This window comes from Aythya ferina (assembly GCF_964211825.1).
Source record: "Aythya ferina genome assembly, chromosome: 1".
NCBI classification, from domain to species: domain Eukaryota; kingdom Metazoa; phylum Chordata; class Aves; order Anseriformes; family Anatidae; genus Aythya; species Aythya ferina.
In genome coordinates this window covers 90,834,269-90,855,363 of record NC_140296.1, presented here as the reverse complement: position 1 = coordinate 90,855,363, position 21,095 = coordinate 90,834,269, and the positions used below count along the sequence as shown (strand labels likewise).

The window sequence follows — 21,095 nt, the reverse complement described above, 5'->3', positions numbered from 1 at the left end:
ACTGTTTGAAGCATCTGAACTGCAGATTTGCCCACAAATATTAGTACAGAAAATGCTTGCCTGCTTACCCAGCTGGAAAGCCTGGGAGAGTCAGATGATTTAGGTGACCAATTGCAGTAAAGCAGAACAGCTTGAATTTAGGATATCTGAGATCAATCACGTAAAAATATACTTTAAAAAAATCATCAGAAAAAAAAAAAAAAAAAAAAAAAAAACAAAAAAAGGATATTAATGAGTAATCCAGGGAAAGGGCAGTTTCCCTATGGATTTTTTCCAAGTGCAAACACATAGCAAATTTTTAAATTGTTATTTTGAGATTATTCACTTTGCTCCAATTACTCCACTTCACAGTGGTTTGCTTTATCTTGCACACAGTGCATTTATTTAGAAAGGAATTTTATTCAGGACTTATATTCCACTGTCTCATATGTGCCCTCGCATACATATCTCCAGATCTGAAACAATAACAACATCAACAGAAAAACTACATTTCCTTCTATTTCCCAGCTTGCCACTAATAAGTCCCTGCAGAGGGGAGCTTGGCTGGTGGTGTTTTGTGATTTCTCAGATAACAAGAGCTTCGCATTTCTGTGGAATTCCCATTTGCCAGCGAGCTGCTGCTGCCGCTGCCCTGATTGATATATGACTGCAATGGCACTTTTCCATTTGACATTCTCTCTCCCTCTCTCTCCCTCTCTCTCTTAAATAACAGCCCTAACTTTTGTGTGTTGCAAATATAAAAGGCAAGCCATGTGACAGAGGGACAGAAGAACAAAGCATTTGGAAGTAACAGGACCTCTTTTTAGCTCTCTGAAGAGTTGGAGGGAAGGAAGGAGCAGAGCATTTGCCGAAGGTAAGCAAGCAAATAAGAGGTTCCTCCAGATTTTGAGTGTTTCATGGACTTAAATCGAGACCTTAGCCTGTTTATCTGACAAATACATGTTCCCTGTGTGCCAGTTTTTAACTGGATTGCAATAATGTAGACTGGACACGGCTCTAGTACCTGTGCCTCCTTCTTATTATCGTATCTTTAATTCTGTCTTCTGCCTGAAGGATGCCTGTAAGCAAGTGGAGAGGTAGCACAGTGTACTTTTGAGCAACTTGCTTAAACTTCTGTTTTTGTGAGCATTGTGGGCTCATGTGTGCAATTCTGTGCTGGCTGTCACTGTATGGCTTTGGAGTGAATGGATGAGCTGGGTGCTGCCCTGAGCTTATAGCGAGAGCGCCGGTACCGCCAGCACTGCCTTTGTCCCATTACAATAGGGCTCTATGAACACAGGCAAGCCTGCTAGTTTAAAGCTGAACTGTTTACTTTTATTACTACTTATGCATGCTGTTCTCTTGCCAGTCATCTGCTGGAGTGCTCAGAATAATTTGAAACAACAGGCAATATTTATTTCTAGCTTTGTGTGTCATGCTTTGCAGGAGCACTTTTAATTTGCACGTTATTATTTATCCAAACTTCTGGGAAGCTTTACTACGGACTGGACAGCACTGGCTATTGATTAGACTAGATTTAATACACATCCTTGATTGGCTGAAGCCTAGGAGGAAAGCCGCGGTGTTTGCCTGTGCTGTAGCCCCGAGGGGTATATTTAGTAGGTAGCCTACCCCCTCGGCACGACAGATCGTGCGGCTTGGCCGTGCAGGCAGTCAGTGGCGTGGGAGGATGCTGCACAGGACCCCCTGGCCGCCCACTGCAGGACAGGGGGAGGCTTTCAGCACTCTGAAATCCCAGCTTACCGGGGCAATTCTTCACTCTGCCTCGGTGTCAGGGGCGCGAGTGTAGCTGTTCTCTGCCTCTCTGGGGGAAAAGAGGAGTTTCGCTGTTATGAGCCAAGTGATAAAGTACCAGAGGAGTGTGAGTGCAATCCCCCAGTGTGGATACTGCTCCGAGAGAGCCCTGCTGTGGAAGAAAGCCCCATCTCCCTGCTGAGATTCAGGTGAGTGAACTCATCCTATAAAAGTTCAAATTAATGGGTCCAGTAGCAAAAAATAATAGTAATAAAAAAAGAGCAACAAAGACAAACCACGTGAAGGGCAATCTCAGTTGTTTGAGTTGTTTGTGCTATGCTAGCAAAACGTCCTAGTGACAGCAGAGCAACTCACAACAAATGTGTGTTGGGGGGGATAATTTTCTCGAGGCAAATATGAATTTGCAAGGCAGCGTGTGTGGACTGACCCCTGTGGGACTGTCAAGCAGATTTCTTATCCTACCTTTTAAGCTGATTTAAGTCTCTCTCTTAGTTTCCCTGTAATAAATCTTATTTGTTTCTACCTTGGACTAGCATTCTTGACAAGTAACTTGCTAAAGTTCCTGCTGTTCTTTAAAGATGAAAAAACATTTCCTAAATGCTAACTGTCACAGTTTCTACAGCTTTGTGACTCTGTCCTAGTTGCTGAGAGGTGAGGACACTGCATACTGGAAGAGAACAGTCGAATGATTATTTAAAACCACCAGTGGGTACAAACTCACTTCAAACCAGTTCCTCACTGTAAAATTATTTCCTATTGGAAGCAGCCCATATGCCTGGTGGGGGGTCAATGAATTGGATATAATAATCGCAGTGTTGTTATTTGTCCTTCCTCCACCTACATTTTAGGGCCTCTATTCTTTTCTTTTGAATTGCTAATGATGTTCACTTTTGCCCAGGCTGTGGGACCTTACTCATATCTGTGAGCAGTTATGCACATGAATAATTCCCTTGACTTAAATACAACTATTTGGTGAGTAATTACTTACCAGCTTGAATCAGGGGTTACCAATGTGACTTGTACCTTGACATTATTCATGCTGGAACAATGCAGTGTTATTTGTAATACTGGTATTATAAGAAGATGTTTTAAGATTTTCCATTTAAAAGCAAAAGGGAAAGGAATAGAAGACGTTTCAGGCTTACAAAATAGAATGTGATTTGATTTAGTTAAGGCATATAATTAGGGGCTACTGCTGATTATTCCAATTACAAACTCAGATCACTACATGAATGTGTCCTGTGTAAGTTTCGTGGTTTTGTTCAGCACTTTTTCTTGAGCAGATGCATGTATGCTGATGATTCCTCCTTGCAGAGCAGGACTCTTGTTATGGACAGTCTTGTGTACAGGTATCAGTAGCAATACCCCAGGTAGCCACAAAAGCATGGCTGATGTTGGCAATAGCCATCCACACCACCAGAACAACCCCTCATGTGTCATAGGGGACAACTCCTAACGTGCCATAGGGAACAATCCCTAATGTGCCACGTGTATATTCTTGCTTGCTTGAGTTGCCAGCATTGCAGTGTTTTTTGCCAGGGTGGGAGGGAAGCGAACCACCTCCTTGGAGGTCTGGCACCAATGCCCCTGTGACTCATTTGACAGGGAATCCTCATGGAGTGACTTCATTCCCCATTTCCTGCAGCTGATCCTATCTCCTCCCCAGCCCTCTGCTCCTAGATGCTCTTGGAAGTGACCAAGGCTGTCCTTGGATCTTGAAAGGAGCTGAAGACCTAGGGTGCAAAGTTTGCGTGAAGCCACTGAGACATTTGTTTTTGCAAAAAGTCTGGCAGTTTATTTATTTAATTGACAGTATAATTTATTTATTTATTTTCCAAATACTACTGTTGTAAATGCAATTACAACTATCAGGCAGTTATATTACAAACAGGACAAGTTCCTTTGCCTCTAATGTCCCCCTGAGTACCGGGACAGACTTGCTGCTCTGCGGCTTAGGAAAGTTTTGCTACATGAGCCCGCACCACAGCCCCCTGTTATTTGAGTAATCCACCTCTTGAGCGTGGCTGGAAGCGGCCACATCAAAGCAAGACACAGAGACCCCGGGGCAGGCAGCTACAGGGGAACTTGCTGCTGTGAAGGATTTTCCCCTAACCCCATCAACTGAGCTCTCAGAGTCCCAAGAGTTTACAACCCTTCCCCAAACTCTTTAAAAATAAAACCCTTACGGCTGCAACCCTCTCATACATATCAAGTCCTTTTGCTGCGCCCTGCTAAACTTTTGCCCTCTGCAATATCTTGTTCCATTGGATTGCTGTGGGTTGTGTAAACACGTGTTTCTTTTCATCATGTTAAGCGTTCAGCCTCTCCGCTCCCCTGCCCTTCTACACACCCTGGTATCTTGGGATGGGGTCAGTAGCCGTGCCTGCTTCACCTTTTTTCCATCTCTCTTTCGTTGCTTCCCATTCAACAGCCCTTTCGCCAAAGGCCAGCTTGGTGGCAGGAGAAAAGTGGTGCTGCTGCCAGGTCAGCTCGGTTGGCCATCTCTCTGACCAAAAGCACCCCTCTTTGCCCATTCTTCTGTGCAGGCATATGAAGAGATGCTTCAGGCTCTGCTGGCTATGATCAGCTGTTATTTCCTTTTTATATGTGTCAGCGTGGAACATATTAAAATTTCTCTGCAGTGGTATGCGTGGAATCCCTCTGATGCCCCACCTCTAACTTAGCTGAACAATAAAAGCAAGGTTGTTGTAAGCCTTTGAGCAGCTGGTGGTCTATATATTCCTTCTTTTTTCACATAATCTAATTCAGACCTTTATCCGGGCAGCAGTGGCACTACCACTTCCAGACACCATCAGCTCTTGTCCCATTTACTGGAATTTCGCTGTGTAGTGTGGTGATCCTTTCTACCACGGGCAAATCCAGCCTTTCTCCTGGTGTCCCAGCACTTGGCTGCTGATGCCATGGAGACACCGCTCCCAGGAATTCCACTGCATCAGTGTTTTTTAGCTGCTCTTTGTTATTTTTTCTATCTGCATCAATCATTGTTAGGGCTTACGCTTGTCACATTTTCATGCTTATTGTTACGGGCCTGTAGAGGCAGCACAGGTTATGTTGCCCTTTAAGACATGTGAGTTGAAGATCTGACTTAATGCCTCAGCTCTGGTTTGGCAAAGGTTAAGCATACCATGGCAGTGACAATCGCATTACTGTCATAGCAGCACGGCTCAAAGAGAGTGGGACCTAGGGGAACGCTGTTCCCCTTGTTAGAAGACAAAATTGCTGCCATGAGCCAAATGTTTAGGTTCCCTAATTAACCGAGGTGTACGGATGGTGGCTGGAATTTTTGCTGTGTGTAAAAGAAGAGAGGACTCTGTCCCTATGGCCAGAAAAGAGGAAACATCCCCTTCGGCTGTTGGTTGTCTCTAGCATGCATAGCTCTCTACTGGTCCTGGTGGCAGGGATGTCTTCATATTAAAGAGTAAGAAACTCATTCCTGCTCCCGCATCTATTGATAACTATGGTTCTTTAGGCTCTCTAGTCAGTGCCTCAAAGCAGCCTCTAGTCATCAGGCATGCAGAATAATAAAAGCCAGAGAACCAGAAATGCCCACTGGTTTGCAGCACACTCCAACAGGTAGAGGACACATGCCCGAATGCCCTAGACCTCTCAGCAACTTGTAATTTGGCCAAGAGTCATTCTGCCTTATGTTGGGTCATAAGACCAAAGCAGAGGTAATTACTGAAGCAAATCCTATAGCTAATGCTCGGCTGGGAGTATTTGCATTTACCCAGCAGCCACCACCCTGCCAGTCACCTCCTGAGAGCTTGGCTCTGCACCAGGTGCTTCTCCAAAGGGTGATGCCATCCAGCACCCGCTGGATGAGCAAGTGCAAAACTGTCTTCCTCTCGATTCCTGTCCCAGACTCGGGATCAGGACTGTTCTCCTATTCAGCAAGAATAAAGAAAGAATCCGAGGCTGGCATCACCTTGCCATTAAGCGGCGCGCTTCAGAGCTCATTAGAGATGGATCCTATGCATGCCTCTAATCAGTCTATTTAAAGTTTCCTGGAGGCAGGAAAAGGAAAGAACAAAAATACAAGCGCTCTTTTGTCCACCAGAAGCTATTCTTTGCGAGTGTATTAAAAACCTTTCTGGATTTTTTGTCCCTGTCTGTCTGCTGGCCGGGCGCCAGCCTGCAGCACCCACTAGACTTTGTTATTTCAACCCAGCAGAAACCTACCGGTGGCTCTCCCCCCTCTCGTAGCTACCTGGAGGACTGCAAGTACGCTTGGAAACTTCAAGAGGGGGAGCCAAGCTCAGGCTGCTCGAGTACCTAATGTGTTCCACCCTACGTGCCAGGTCCCCCATCTTGCCCCCACTCGTGGGGTCTTGCGCAGAGGCCACATGGGAGCGAGCCCCATGCCTGCAGCACTGCATTCTTCCTTTGCACATGCTGCAACTACTGTCTCATTGTTTCCTTTGCTTTAATTACCATGGTCTTTTTTTCTTTTTCTTTTATTTGTTTATTATTTTTTTCCAGTCTGCTTACCAGCACAGTATTTATCTCCAGAAATATTAACATACTAGCAAAGCCTCAACAAAGAAGATGAAGTGTAGGCATTTCTCTGGGCTGCCACCAGTGTGCCTGACATTTCTGGCTGCCCAGAGGCAGTGCCCATTTTCTCTTCTTGGTTTTCAAGGGTCAAGGCTGTAGGACAGAGTAGTCTCAGTAGGATCAGAAGATGTGCTTCCCTTCTGTGGGCATCCAGATGGAGAGGCTCCAACCCCTTCTTTTGAGCCTGTTTTCCTTTTCATTGTTTCCTTCCTTTCTCCTTCCTGTTGCCTACAAGCTGGTACCGGCTCCCGTCAGGCCAAAAAAAAAGCCTTGAGGCTTTTTTCTATTTTTTTTTTTTCCTCCCTGCGCAGAGCTGCACTGCTTTTATGCTGTGGGCCTGCAAAGCCCTGTGCTGTGTCTGAGGCTCAGCACCCACTGCCCCTGTGGGCCCACTCCCCAGCCCCATGCCCCGATGGCCACCCCATGGCCCCTCTGCCACAGCTGAGGCAGAAGGGAGGAGAAGAAAACCATCTGAGTGCTGTGTGGAGACATCTCCCCCCCAAACTCAAGTTCACCTGCTGCCATGTGACAGCTCAGTGTCTTGATCAGGTGTTTTGAAAGGTGGCTGTGGAGCAGAGCAAGGCTTTCAAATGCAAGTAGAGGCCAGCAGCTACTTCATTGCTGTACCAGAAACAGACCCAACGAGAAGAAAAACACATTTATTTGCATAGCACAGGTTGCCCATCCCCACCTCTCCAGCCCAGCCCCTTTTGTGTCCCTTCTCATGGCAATGGAGAACTTAACCCTGCAGAACAAATCCTGTAACACTGGAACACAGTTTGACCAACACAGTCCTTTCTGTTCCAGTCCAGATCTTGGTAGAGCGCACGTCCCCCTAATCCTAACCTTTATGATTCAAACTTTTCCAGGTATGACAAAGTTCTGGAGAAATCCATTTTGCCCTCCTAAAGATCGTTGTGGCATTTCTGTCCAAACAGCAGTGGTGATCTATACACACACACACACAGAGTTTCATATGTGGATAGTGACACTTTTTTTAGGGCTGGAGTTGGAGAAACTGAGTAGTCTTGTAACTTTTGTGTTTACATAACAAATTCAGAATGAGGGAACCACATGGCAGGATCCAAGTAATTGTGTTTACTAAATATGCACAACATGCAAGGCCAGGCTTAGTTATATATACACACTGCTGCTCCAACTGGATTTTGGCAGCCTCTGAAACATAAAAGACATTGAGTGAATTGAACTGCACCATTGTCGTCAAGCAGGAGTCTCAAGCATGGAAAATACATGGCAAGTGAAGGCCAAGCTGAACATACGTGCATGCCTAATTCACAGGGCTCATGAGCAGGGAACAGCTTAATAGAAGTACACCAGAAATGAGCTTTTCCACTGCTCCCTTCCTATCTTCCAGAGTAAAAGCTGTGCAGATCCAATAGACCTTCAGAGAATTCCTCAGTTCCTGTTTTTTTCCAAGATACATAGCGAAAGGGAATTTCTGTTTACGTTCTCTCAAAGCAACTGGCTAAATAATTCCAGATGATGGAATTTCTCCACTGTCCTTAAAGAAAACAAAAACCTCCTTAACCTTCACTACTCTTTGAATTATATTAAGACAATGGTGAAAAATCTTTATTTCAGCATTCAAAAAAACAGTTAATGACAATTAAAAGTTGGGAAAGTAACCTTAACTCTGCCCTGATGTTCATGTGCAATACAACCTTGGGTTACGTGTTTGTATGGTCTTGCTTTGGGATGGCTTCTATTTTTCCCTGCAGTTTTTAGGTAACAGCTGTAGCAGTTTTGGATAACAGCTGTAAGTTAGCATGCTATGTCCATATGAATTCCCCAAAAGTACTTATAGGGGAAGTGCGTTGTAAGCCTTTTATTAACAACGTGTAATGCCCGTATCAGTGAATTCTGAAAGAACGGGGAGGAGTGGTTTTCATCCACTGTTGGGCCAAATATTTTTGGAGCCAATTTTCAGCCTAGGAAGATGAAGTCACCGTTGCATCTTTTTCTTTATTGGATGCTGTAAAGCAGAAGTGTTTTAGCTTCCTCTTTGGTAGCTTGGCAGGTTGATTGTTTACCACAAATTTTCACATGAAAAGAAACCAGAAAAAAGGCAGCTCAGATAAAATAAAAATTTTCTGTGTGATATTCTTGATTTTGATAAAATGAAAAGAACACAAAATGTCATCTTAGGAACATACATATTGATTAATGATTACATATGTACTTCTGCTTTTGGATAGAAAGATAGACAGGAAGCTACAGATGCCACTCCTGATATCATGTACTGTGTAGGATTTTATAATTTCAGACAACATTTCAAAAGGATTACAACTTTTTTTTCTTTTAAAGAAATAAATTTTGAATGCTAATTTAAAGTGAAATGCCAGTGCATAATTTCGGCTGGAAATGGAAATGTCATGTCAAAATACTCACTATGGTGATGTACCTGAGGGAAAATATTTAGACCCTTTTTACCCAACCATTTTTTTTTTCTGCTGCTCCAAATGCATACTGACTTCTGTATGTTTAAATATACCTGTGAGATTTTTATTTATTTATTTATTTTTTTCTGTATAGCTTAATTATATGTGGTATTTGTACTTGAGAAATGTATATGTATGCCTCATATAAGTATGGCAGTAGATACTGGATGTGCAAACATCCCAGTATTGCTCGCAGACCTGCTTCCAATGCAGACAAAGTCATATTGCCAATATGCCCATCAACAGCAGAACCCAGCTTTTTCACAAAAGATGAGTCACAAAAGACACCTCTCTTTTTACTAACAAGTAATGTGATAGCACCATTCTCTTCTTCTTTTGGAGTTTTATTATCAGATCTCACTACACGCCTTTGCCAGGAAAGTATCACAGAGATTTCAAAAGATTGTGAGAGCGCTAATACTTTTTGTACAGATTTTGTGCTGTACTTATCCTAAAGAAGGTACACACATTTTCCTTTTCTCACATTTTTCCCTGCTCCTTTCCAGCTTTCTCACAGTATTTTCATGAGGCAGACTCTGTGTCATCCAATTATTTCCTGAAGAAAACTAGAAAGATAAGCCTTTGAAAGCTGAGCCAGGAGTCCAGATTTCTCTCACTGTATTAGATCACACTGATCAAAACCATAGGAAGATAGAGAAATAAACAACATGATAGTGGGACAGAGAGAGTGGGAAATGGGGATCCCTGGACATAGTGGTAAATGGGATGAAACCATCCAATATCAAGTAAATTTACTTGGACAGAGAGGGAGTTACTGGGTGTGTAATACTGGTTAGCTATGCTGGAGAGAAACCTTGCCAAGCCGAGTGTTTTGGTCAGCCTCTTTATAAAGAATAGGAAAGTAGGTAAAAGGTTAAACACAAAAAAGTGCATCACTCGTCCTGTTAGCTAATGCTTGGACAGCGTCTCCATGAACCACAGTTGTACATCTCGCTTCTGTGGAGGCTCTGTCCCAGCTCCCATGACCGGGAGGTTTCTGTCTTGCCTTGCTAAAATGTTTGGAGGAATATTTGTTGAGATGAAGGAGATTGTGCACAGATGTATCCCAAATCTTGAGTGTTTAATGTTGCTTAAACTCCATATACTGTGAAGATACGGTATTTTTTTCAGTGCCATATCCGCTGAAAAACATTTGCTTAAGGAAATACAGCAGGTCATAGGTAACAGTCTGGAAAAAAATATATATTGTCAGTTAGATGCAGTCACATAATTTTTCCTTTTCTATTTAGGCACTTGGACAATAGTTTGAAACCCAAAAAAGGCTTTTAAAACTGTCTAACACACAGAGTATCCCTAATTACATTTCTTCACAGCGTGAGACTTTGTATGTCACTTCAGCCCGACAAGTCCCGACTCCCAGCTTGGACGAGCTCTGGAAGTGTTTACCACTGCTATGCACTCCTCTTGCAAAAGTGTTGGAGTGAGCCATCAAGCAGTACACAAATCATTAAGCACTCTGGTGGGGAGGCCTCGCAGTTTCAGACTGTTTGGGAGATGAGTATCAGTCGTTTTAGAGCATCGCCAGCAAAGCAGAGAGCAGTTTTGAAAGAGCTTGTGTAAGGCAATAAAGGCACACAGCATCTCTTTAAATAGGCAAGGCACTCGGGAAGAACGTCTCTGCATGCGCGGTGAACTTTTTTACCCCGATTTTCTTCAGAAAGTCCTCACACTTTTAGCTGTACTGACAGCTGCTCTTTGCTCGGTCAGGTTATGTTTGGGTGGGAGATTCACAGCTCTTTCAAGACATAGCTGTCTGTAGTAAAAGCAAAAGTAAATCGCCCATTTAAGACTACCAGCTTTGGAATAATTCCCCAGGGCCTGTGGTGGAGCAGCCCAGGGAGATTCCCACCTGGGGAGCTTCTCAGGGTTGTCCTGTGCCTGTTTTGAGGGGATGGTCTCCAACATGCATCAGAAACTAGATGACCAAGTGGCAATCTGTGTGACCCCACCTGCATATCTATTTTTCCCCAATCAATAGCTTATTTTGATGTACTTTGATCTTAGGGAATATAATGTGATTTTTAAGATCCTGCTCTAACTAACAGGCACTGCTCTGCTCATGCCTGGGCTGGGACTCAGTGCATCCCTTGTCCCTGCAGGAGAGCGGCACACGGCCGTGGAGCATCCTGTTTACTGCCTGGGAAATTCCCCCTAGGGCTGCAGGAGGCAGCCTGGCTGTGCCCACCCCCCCCCCCCAGCTCCCCAAGCATCTTTGACGTTTTGAGAGAATAAGCTCTCCTTGCCATTTGCAACATGCTCTGATGTGTTACTGATCACCAGCTTTGAGGGGATCCCATCAGGGACATCACCAAGTTGAAAAGATGGGTGTTGCAGCACTGATGATATTACAAGTTAAAAGGTTCTCCCTAGTAGAAAGACAGAGCAGGGCTTAAAGGAACAAGGCCTTGACATCTCATTCCTAATGTTGCATGCTGTACCTACTGTGGGAATGATGCTTGCTCAGAGAGTGTATTTTGGCAAGCAAAAATCCTATGAGCCTTATTATTATTTATGTCAGTTTTTCTCCAGAGCTTTTTTTGGTTAGGTTTGTGATTTATGGTGTTTTTATTCCAGCTACTCGGGAGATTCTCTGATGGATTACAATCTCAGTAAACTCTAACTCCAGAAGAATGACAGCTAAGAGACTTAAACCAGACTTTTTGCTATCCTGGAGAGGAACTGGGTCCCACGACTTGGAGTTTTTTTAATACTCTACCTCCCTCTGCTGTTATCACCGCGAAGTTCCTCAACAATGGGAAATCATGTACTTGCGGCTTCTATTTCTATGCTCTCGCTCCTGGCAATGATGGGAGATGCGGACAGTAAAACAGACAGTTCCTTCATGATCGACGCTGACCCCAGTCGCTGCATGAGGCATCACTATGTGGACTCCATCAGCCACCCCCTGTACAAGTGCAGCTCGAAGGTAAGGGCTCCTCTCACCCCCCTCACTGCAGGGGAGTTGTTAAAATGAGCCATTTTGTGTGAGTCCCTCTGCATCAATTCCTTGTGACCAAAATGCAAATGCAGAGATAGAGACACCTGAGCATACATGTCAGGTGGAGAGGAAGTCTCCTGGGTCTTTTCTTCTTCACCTTTTCAAAACGAGAAGCACACAGTGATGGGTCAAACTAACACGCACTAAGTGAATCAAGTCAAAGGAGCAAGTTCGGGGCTCAGCTGCCAGCACCAAGGAGATGGGCAAGTTTGGAAGAGTAGATCATCCCAGTCAGACCTCTCCTGCAAGTGAGTCTTTAATCCAGAGCATGTAAACTTACAGCTTGTGAGACTGAGCCCTGAGATAAAGAATCAAGCTATAAAGTGGTAATGAAAAAAGAATGTGAAAAACACTGCTGATTTTTTTCCCCCATTTAGTTTCAAAGCCTTTGTTTTCGTGAAGAATGCCAATTGGATGTTTACTTTAGGGCTTCACAGAGAGAAATAAAAGCTTGCCTTTCCTTTGAGATTTCAAGCCTGAAAAATCTTGTGTCGAAACGGTCAGTATATGTAGCCCACAGTCATTTATTTCATTGTGCGGAGAAAAAGAATAGGGAGAAACAATGGGAAAATCCTTGCTGGTCCCCTTTGTCTTGTCCTCATTTGTTCCAAATGAACTAAACCAGTGTGTATGCTGTCTCCACATTGGCCGTCCTTCTGTCCCTCAGAAAGGGATTTGCCTCACACACCCAGCTCCCTGGGTTGGCAGAAGGGAGCAGCAGCACTTTTGCTGGCTCTGGGACACGTAGGAGAGCAATCGAAGATGAGTGCATGGTGGGTTTTAGGGCAGGAAGGCTAGCTGTGGTGTTGCCTAGGAGCAAAGCCCAGCAGCATCAAGCCTGGGAGATTTGAGAAGGGAGGAGTCATGCTGGCTGCAGAGACCCCTCTTCCTTCACCTGAGTCCCTCTGCATGCAGAATATTTGTTTCTTGGGCTCAACGTGTGCATGAGGCAATACCACTGGCAGCAGAAGGCCATAACGTGTAGAATAAAGCACAGAGAGAAGCATCAACAGAAAATCGTCCCAGCCCAGTGCCCAAGCACCAGGAGGTGCCTGTGGCAGTGGCTGGGCACCATCAGTGGGGCTAGGGGGCCTGGCAGCCTCCAAACTGGGCACGTGGGAAGGCCAAGCTTGGGGCTCCCTTACACCCATCTCACAGCCTGCTGGGCTGTGTGGAGAATGGGCTCCCATGTCCCAGTCTGTCCTCTCCTGTGAGCTGGCACCCCTCCGATCCCTGGCTGCAGTGAGCTCCCACAGCACGGCTTTGCCTCTGCTTCTTGCCTCTTCAGCAGCCTCTCCTGTCCCCAGGACTGGTGCCTCTGTGCTAAACACACTCCTGCATCCCTCAAAACAGCCCCCGCAGCACCCCATCTGTGGTTTTCTTATTTGTTCAGGGCATTGCTTCCTGCACAACTCATGGGCTGGGCGTCCTTGTGGCTTTTAGGGTAACTGTGTTAGGTAACAGCCAATTCCTTGGCTGGGCGTCCCAGTGGCTTTTAGGGTAACTGTGTTAGGTGGAGCCTGTGTTCCTGTGACCAGGAGTTGTGACTGCACCTCTCCAGCATGCTGTCATTTGTTTTGCACCATGGCTGAGATGTGCATGCTCCTGATCACCCGAACAAAGCCCTTTTACTGTGTTCCTGCCTTCCTTGCTCTGTTTCCTCTCCTAGTTTTTCTTAAAATCCCAGCTGGTGCAGGCATCAGATAGGGCACTGGTTTTGTGAAGGAAACACGAACACTTCCTTCTCTTTGAGAAACAAGGAAGGAAGGAAGGAAGGAATCCCATCACCAACTCAATTTCTTATCATCCCTATGACAGAGAAAAGCAATCAAGCTTGTAGGAGTAAGACTGATGGAAATAAGAACAAGGAAGACAATCTAATGAAAAACATATTATTTTAAAACAGGGCTTTGAGAAAAAAAAAAAGAAAAAAAAAAAGCTGTTGACATAAACATGGTGTAACTCTAACTGCGAGAATGTCCGTGACATTTTTTTGAAATCAAACCTTTAATGGAAATCATGTTTGAAAATATTATCACATCTTTTGTCTTCCCAAATTCCACAACAGTTTTAAGAAATGTGTTTTAACAATACTGTAAGTTGTATGGATTTTCTCATGAAGTGGAAAATGAAAACAGTTGAAAAGTTTCCATACAAAGCAGAACAATTTTGACTTTTCCTAGAAACCTTCTTTCTGCTTGTTAAGTCAAGCTTTTTTTTTTTTTTTTAAGGTCTCAGGAATCTGAATCATTCTGCTAGACATATGGCTTCTGTTCTGGATTTAGCATATAAACACAGATCGATATTAGACTTGCTAATGAAAATTAGACACAATGCCTGCTCCTATATATATATATATTGTGATAAAATATAAACAAGCCAAAAAAAGGCAAGTTCTGCTGGCATAGCTGTGGGAATTGTGGTACCTCTTGTTTCCACTGAGTTTCTATTGTGGAGCTTGGACAGACAATTTCTGTCAAGCAGAGACTTTGCCCATTTTTGGCATGACACATTGGTTCCACCAAGCCGTCCCTTTTCACTCTGTATGTTTTCCCTTTTAGTGCAGCGTAGAATTACAGAAGTTAAAAATGGCTTCAGAAATTGCAAGATGCATTGCATTTGCTGCCTGTCTTGGTTAAAAAAGGATTGTGTCCGCCATAACTCTCTGTGGAGGCTGCCAATTGTACCCACATGGGAAGTAGTTGGGTTACATTTGGAAATGTCCAGCTAATGTAATTTAGCCATTGAAATCCCTCTTGCTTGTGACTTCGAGCAGATGTTGAAAACAGGTTTCCAAAGCCTTCGGAAATGTAGTCCATTATAGTAACAAAATGTATAGAAGATGCAAAGGAGGGATGAAAGAAAGTAATTTGTTCCTGAAAAACCGTGTTTTCCTTTGACTTCAAGGAAATATGTGTGTCAGCCTATGAATACTGCCTTTCCGGACCATAATGGTTTCTGCCTGACCTCTGTCACTGATCTTAAATGTGCTGGATCATCTCACCAGTGCAATCAGATCCTCGTAAATTACAGTATTGGCTGTCACAAGTGCTTCCTCCAGATGTGCTGGAGTGCTACTATTGACAGCCTAGGAGCAAAGAATCCAGGCCAGAGAGACATGCCAGATGAAGAAAGATTTAGGAAATGGATGAAGACGTTTGCTCAAGAGGTGGCTTGTGAGCTTTGCAGCTATTCCTGTTTGTGGCTAGGCTGTGTGCAAGTCAAGCCTTTGCTTGTGCATTTCAGCACATCTGTTCTCTAGGCCTCGGTGTGCTGCTGAAGGGTGTGGAGTAGAGGACTACAGACACCCACTGTAACAAACCAGTTCTAAATTTCCAGCACATGGTTGCTCTACAGCCATCAGATGCTTATGAGCTTGCTGACTTTAAGTGTGAAAATATATTTTTCTAGCTGCCAAACAAGCATGCAAAATCCCTGCTGCTCTTGTCTTGCATCACACTGCACTCCCGTGAATAGCACCGCAAGGTGACATGCACAGGCTACTATGTGCGGGGGAGCAGGGGAGCCGAGAGGCACAGATATCAGGTTATAAAGTACCCACACATTTTTACTATATATACACTTACTGTATTACTGTGCTATGCCATCAGATCATTACTAATTATTCAGGCGATAATCTCTATTGCGCTATGCTATACGCTGCAATAAACAGCTGGTGCAATTGATTAAATGGCAAAGCAAAGCTTTTAAAGTACATGCTATTTCCAGCTCATTTGCACACCTGCTAAAATCTGCTGGTGCTGTTTGGGATCTATGAGGAGGAGGTTAAATTATGCCGAGGGCTTCAGGTTAGTCCAGAAGTTTAGAAAGGCATCAAAATGGGAAATCTGAACAGATTTTCTCCTGCAAGCTTGACTAGAGGGCCATGGAGTAATGCCTTTTGTAAAAATTTACACTGTAATCCAAAAATAAGGTGTAAAACCAACACTGTGCAATTTTATGTGATTAATTCTAACCATCCTCTTCTGAGGTATGGTAAAACTAGGTAGCCAGAAAAATCTGAGGTTGAAATTAGAGTCTCCAAAGAATGAAACATGTTTTAAAAGGCAAAGCTCACTAAGCAATTATAAATGCAGTGGTGTATTGAAGAAATATTGATTGGTTTTGCACTAGAAACGCTGAGATAGATATTGATATTATTAGATTTTTTTTTTTTTCCCCTGGTGCTTCTGATAGTACCTGCCAATACAGGAGCAGATGCATGCTATAACCTCCTTAGGATAAAAGTGCCAGAAGTGACTAATTGTTCCGGCTCCAGAGGCATCAAACATTAGAAGTCATGACCATCATACAGAAATGTGTGCTGTCACGTTCAGTCCGAAATCACAGAATCATAGAAATGTTGGTTGGAGGGGACTCTGGAGGTCCCCTAAACCTTCCAAAAAGCAGCTGGTGGCCATTTTATGTCCCCTATTGCCACTCCTGAAGACCATTTGTCTGTGTTGTCTTTATAACTCTCCTTTGAGTGGTTGCAGGCTGCAGCCAGATTGCTTCTCGGTCTCCTCATCGGCCAGAAGCTGGGGAAGAGACTGCTCATGTTCTGATGACCTGCTCAGAGTGGGGGGCCTAAGGAGGGCTGTCAAGATGCAGGGAAGGAAACTGATTGTCTTAAATGTCCTAATCTGCTGTCTTTCCTTTGCAATGCACACAAGGTTAGACACCCATGTCGCTCTTCACCAGCTGCCTGACTCACTATGGGAAGGGAGTTTTGTTTGCCAGGGGATAAAAGTGGATGTTCATCTGTCAGTAACGGGGTGCTAGGACTGTAGTAACTGTCCCTTGCCCTCTTCTCATACACACTAAATACACTGGTATGATGGAACCTGATGTTGATGATACATCCAAAGCTTACATGTGACTCAATATTATACAGGAATTTCATTCCCATACCTGTATTGCTAGCAGTTGAAGTGAATTTTCTTATGAATAGGCAGAATTAAAGAAAGGGGACAATAAGTTCATACTAAGAATCAAGAAAGATGGCAAGTTTATTGGAGAGCAACAAGAACCTCTTTCTTAATTAAACTGAGGAAGAAGGTGGTAGGTACCAAGCCAGCACATCAGCTCATGAAGGCAACTTCCTTGTGATCAGCCCATGTTGACTGAAGTGTAATTGTTAATATATTAGTGCATTTCCAAGTAACCATTTTAGCATGCAACTATGCTTGGAAGAGACATTTTAAAGTACTGTACAAAGTGTGTTCATTATGGATGATAAGTGCCTTTCCCGAGGACACCGGCAGTGATGGTATATTGTACTTGGTGTTTTGTAGCCAGTCAAGTATGAGCAGTGAAAGAATTTCAGAGGTGTTTAACATTGTAAAATATTTGCTATCATATCTGTAGTTGTCCTTTTGGATTGTCTAGAGAAGTCATGAGATGTGTGCAACAGAGTTAAAATGCAATTATCTTCTTTGGTTATAGGATAGAGTTACTACTCTATTAGTGGATATTTTATAACCTTTGCTACATTTTTACCTTGCTTGGATGTTACAAAAAGTTGATATTGAACTTCGTATTCGTTAGCCAGAATTAGCTGATTTGGACTTAAATAATATTTAATTCCCCAAAAAGGTATGAGAGGTTGTTTATAGCTCTACAAAACTTAGCTCTGCAAGGTGATACCAGTTGTTTCTAGCCACATGATCACCTGATCATGAAGACATCATTTCCACATTTTATATAGAGCTTGGGAGACTGTAGCTATCTCACCTGCTCAATGAGGGATTTTTGGGAAGGGAAGCAGGTGACTTCCCATGGGATTTCATTCCTTAGCACCTCCCATTGTACAGGTTATCCTATCCTGGTTACAGTTCACTTGGTGCACCCAGGAGAAGATCCATGGAGCTTGTACTGCTTTTGAAAATCTCACTGGTGAACCCTCACACTTAGCAAGGAGTTCATATCTCTTTACATTTTCACTGCCTTATGCTATGCAGTGCATTTTATACAGACACAACTGATATAATTATATATAACATACACACACACAATTGCAAATACATCTTCCAGGTGATCTTTGCAGACAACAGAGCTAGAAACTTACTGCTTTAGAAGCCATAAACTAAGCTGCTTCTTTATATTGCTAATTTATATGTTTATATATCTAAGCATTTGAGAGATTTACTGGCCCTGAGGACCAGTTCTGCTGATCACTACTATATGAACTCAAAACATTGGAAAATATCCAGCTGAAGCATCGGTTTGGCTGATGATTTAAGGGCTTGGCTGCCCCAACCCCAGGATTAACAAGCCATGCCTGCAGTCACTGTGCCTGGAAAATGGGGCCGGCTGCAACTGTTTGGAGTCCTCAGGTCAGCTTTCAGAAAGCCAGGCACTGTATTTCTTATCAGTAATGGTGTCTGGGTGCCCAGAAGGACCTTTTCCTTTTTCCTCCCGTCCACGTTATCTCCTCAGCTCACTCGGGCATAGCTCCAGGGCAGTGTATGCATGGGGCCGGGTTCCACCACCCCGGCAGGGAGATGCAGGAGGTGAAGGAAGGTCAGCCAGACTGGAAGGACCTGCCCTATCTGCAGGTGCTAGAATGTGCTCTCACAGCCACTGAGGCATGTTTCCTAACCCGTTATCTCTTCCTTCACAGATGGTGCTGCTGGCTCGCTGCGAAGGACGCTGCAGCCAGACGTCGCGCTCGGAGCCGATGGTGTCTTTCAGCACCGTCCTAAAGCAGCCTTTCCGCTCCACCTGCCACTGCTGCCGGCCCCAGACCTCCAAGCTGAAAGCCATGCGGCTGCGCTGCTCAGGTGGCATGCGGCTCACCGCGACCTACCGCTACATCCTCTCCTGCCACTGCGAGGAGTGCAACTCCTAGGGGCCTGCCCGCCACAGCAGGATGCTGCTGCTGGGGAAGGCTCCTGAGAAGTAACCCTGGGTGAGGCCAGTGCTCCCAGCATGGGGTTGCAGGAAGGACACGACTAACCAAGCTGGGCTGGAGCCAAGAGCTAACGCAGAAAACCTCCTGGGGCCCTGGATGCTGCCAGTACCAATGCACAGTCTGTGACAAAGGCAAAAGCACGTGGACTTGTTTTTGAGAAACCTTTTTTTTTTTTTTTTTTTTTCCTGAAAGGATATTTTTGCCAGTTTCTTCTTTTTCAGGCCCAGCCCTGATGACAGAGGGGTGCCTTCTCTATAGGCCCAGGGCAGCAAGGGAACAGGGAGGAAGGTCAGCTGGATGGCAGTGCTGCTCTCTGGAAGTCGGCGTTTGGGCAGAGGGTGGGCATCAGTCCCACACACCACCTCTTAACCTGTCAGTGTATTCTCAGTCTCCTCATAATATTGGTTTTCAGACAAACTGTGTCATTGGCAAGGGTTACCTGTTACCGATCTAGCAGACAACTGCTGGATAACTTTAACTGTGGTTTAGCAGAAATTGCAAACATATAATTGAAAAGTGAACCCGGTATGAAATGTAGCACTGGGATTACCCAGTGCCAGCTAAAATGATTATTTGTGGTACACAGCACCACAGTTCAGTGGCTGAGGAACTCTTTAGAAATGAAAGGTCATGAGACTCATTTTCCCCCTCTAAAAACCTGGAAATGTGACACATGGCAATGGTCACAAAAGCCATTACTCGAACACTAGAAAATAAACAAAAATTAAAATGATACATAATAAGTGGAGTATTTTCTTAACTTGGGTAGAACTCTTGATGTGCAGAGCCACTAAAGTAATGACCAAACCTAGAGTTTATTTTCATCTATAGACCACTGAGCATCACTTTTGCTTGGTGTGCCCATAGGAGTTTTAAAGCCAAGTTTGAACCCCAGTGTTATCCACTGGATCACAAGGGCTGTGTTTTGATTTACCTAATGATCTGCTACCTGGGGCGCTGGTGGATTCACCATCCAGCTTGGCAGCTGCTGGATGGGCTGTAGGCCCACAATGACCTAGATAAGCCATTATTTGGGTAGAAATGAAGATGCCAGAGACATCTCTATCAGGTAAGGACTCAGGTTCAGTGCAGTTTCTGTTCTTTGGTAGGATCAGCATGCACTGTCCCACAGTTAATCTCTCAGACAGGCTGGAGCAGCTCTCCTGCTCAGCAGTGTCTGACGCACTGTGGTGAGGACGGAAAGTCCTACCCAAGCCCAGCGTTTGGTCCACCTGTTCAGCTCCATCCCGTCTGTCTGTAGCAAATGCCACATGCAGCAGCTCAGAGACACACACTGATGTAGCAGGAGGTCCCCGAGGTCTGCCAGGGATGGCAGCTGTCCTGTGGTCTACACAGGAGTAACTGAGACTGCTAGGGCAAAGCCAAACTCCTCTGCGACTAACTCCTTGTGGCGAATAGGCTTGGGATGTGAAGGCAGGTGGGTGACAGACATGGACCTCACAAGCCAAATCCTTGAGCAGTATGGCAATCAGTCCTAAGTGGAAAATTAGAGGGGACAAATACACCTGCAGACATTGGTTAGGGAGGAGTTTGTGTTGCCTGAGATGAACTCTCTTTGTCATCATGAGATGGCTTGGAGGTGGCCAGTTCTTAACATCACAGTACTGCATGCAAACAAACAGGTGAATCAAACTGTTAGAAGCTGGGGGGCTCGGATTAAAATGTCAAAACCATGTGTAACAAGCCCCAGTGAGCTCATTAGACACCATGCATTGTTTCCACGCTGTCAACCATTCTTCTCACCTCTGAAGAATGGTTTGAACATCAAAGGGTGAAGGCTGGGAGCATGAGCTGGGCATTATCAGCAGACTGCTTTATATAGAAGATCATATGGGCATCCCTTTTTGACTCTTTCAACCTCCAGCAGCTAAAAACCCCATCATCCAAAAAAGCACCAACCTCTACTGTTCATAGATAGAGAAATTTCCTGTCGTTATCCAAAACATCAACAATAACCAAGTAACTGCACTGCAAAATATGTGAAACCTCAAAGCACACAAGCAGTCCTAAGCAGCTGTCTGAGGAATGGGAAATGTTTTAAGGGTAGCTGCTATATCTAGCCACCACTGGCCTCCTCTGCCAGTGCAAATGGGAGGCCACAGGGCTGTGACACAAGGTGTAGGTGACAATTAGCCTCCTGGTAGCTCTGCTGGCTGGGTGGGCAGCATGGCACCCTGTGACAGTCCTGAAATGGGGTCAGAAGAGGGCTTTGAGAAGAGACCCCCCCCCCTCCTGGGCCAATTTAGAAAATAAAAAAATAAAAAAATATTTATAGTAAGAGAAGAGTTTGGCTAGTATTTATTTCCACATCCCTTCACTGTCACAGTGTAAGAGCTATAATTGCTCAAACAGG

General features: G+C 44.4%; 1 protein-coding gene across 3 annotated transcripts; it reads left to right on the top strand.

Annotated features, from left to right (window-relative positions):
• Positions 1–625: 625 nt before the first annotated feature.
• Positions 626–21,008, top strand: NDP (norrin cystine knot growth factor NDP). 3 transcript variants are annotated; one of them, XM_084521790.1, is made up of 4 exons: positions 626–853; positions 1,776–1,943; positions 11,385–11,736; positions 18,431–21,008. In XM_084521790.1, the coding sequence occupies exons 3-4, from the start codon at positions 11,563–11,565 to the stop codon at positions 18,656–18,658; spliced, it is 402 nt and encodes a 133-aa protein (XP_084377916.1). In that variant the 5' UTR covers positions 626–853; positions 1,776–1,943; positions 11,385–11,562; the 3' UTR covers positions 18,659–21,008. The 3 variants fall into 3 exon arrangements, with proteins under 3 accessions (XP_084377916.1, XP_084377918.1, XP_084377917.1); XM_084521791.1 differs by lacking the exon at positions 626–853 and adding an exon at positions 2,654–2,727 and having other exon boundaries at positions 944–1,943; XM_084521792.1 differs by lacking the exon at positions 1,776–1,943.
• Positions 21,009–21,095: the final 87 nt, after the last annotated feature.

Bases quoted from the DNA above. Each gene is read 5' to 3' on its own strand.
- NDP (XM_084521792.1), top strand. From the start codon at position 11,563: ATGGGAAATCATGTACTTGCGGCTTCTATTTCTATGCTCTCGCTCCTG. The intron at 11,737-18,430 runs GTAAGGGCTCCT...CTTCCTTCACAG, and splicing joins TGTACAAGTGCAGCTCGAAG to ATGGTGCTGCTGGCTCGCTG.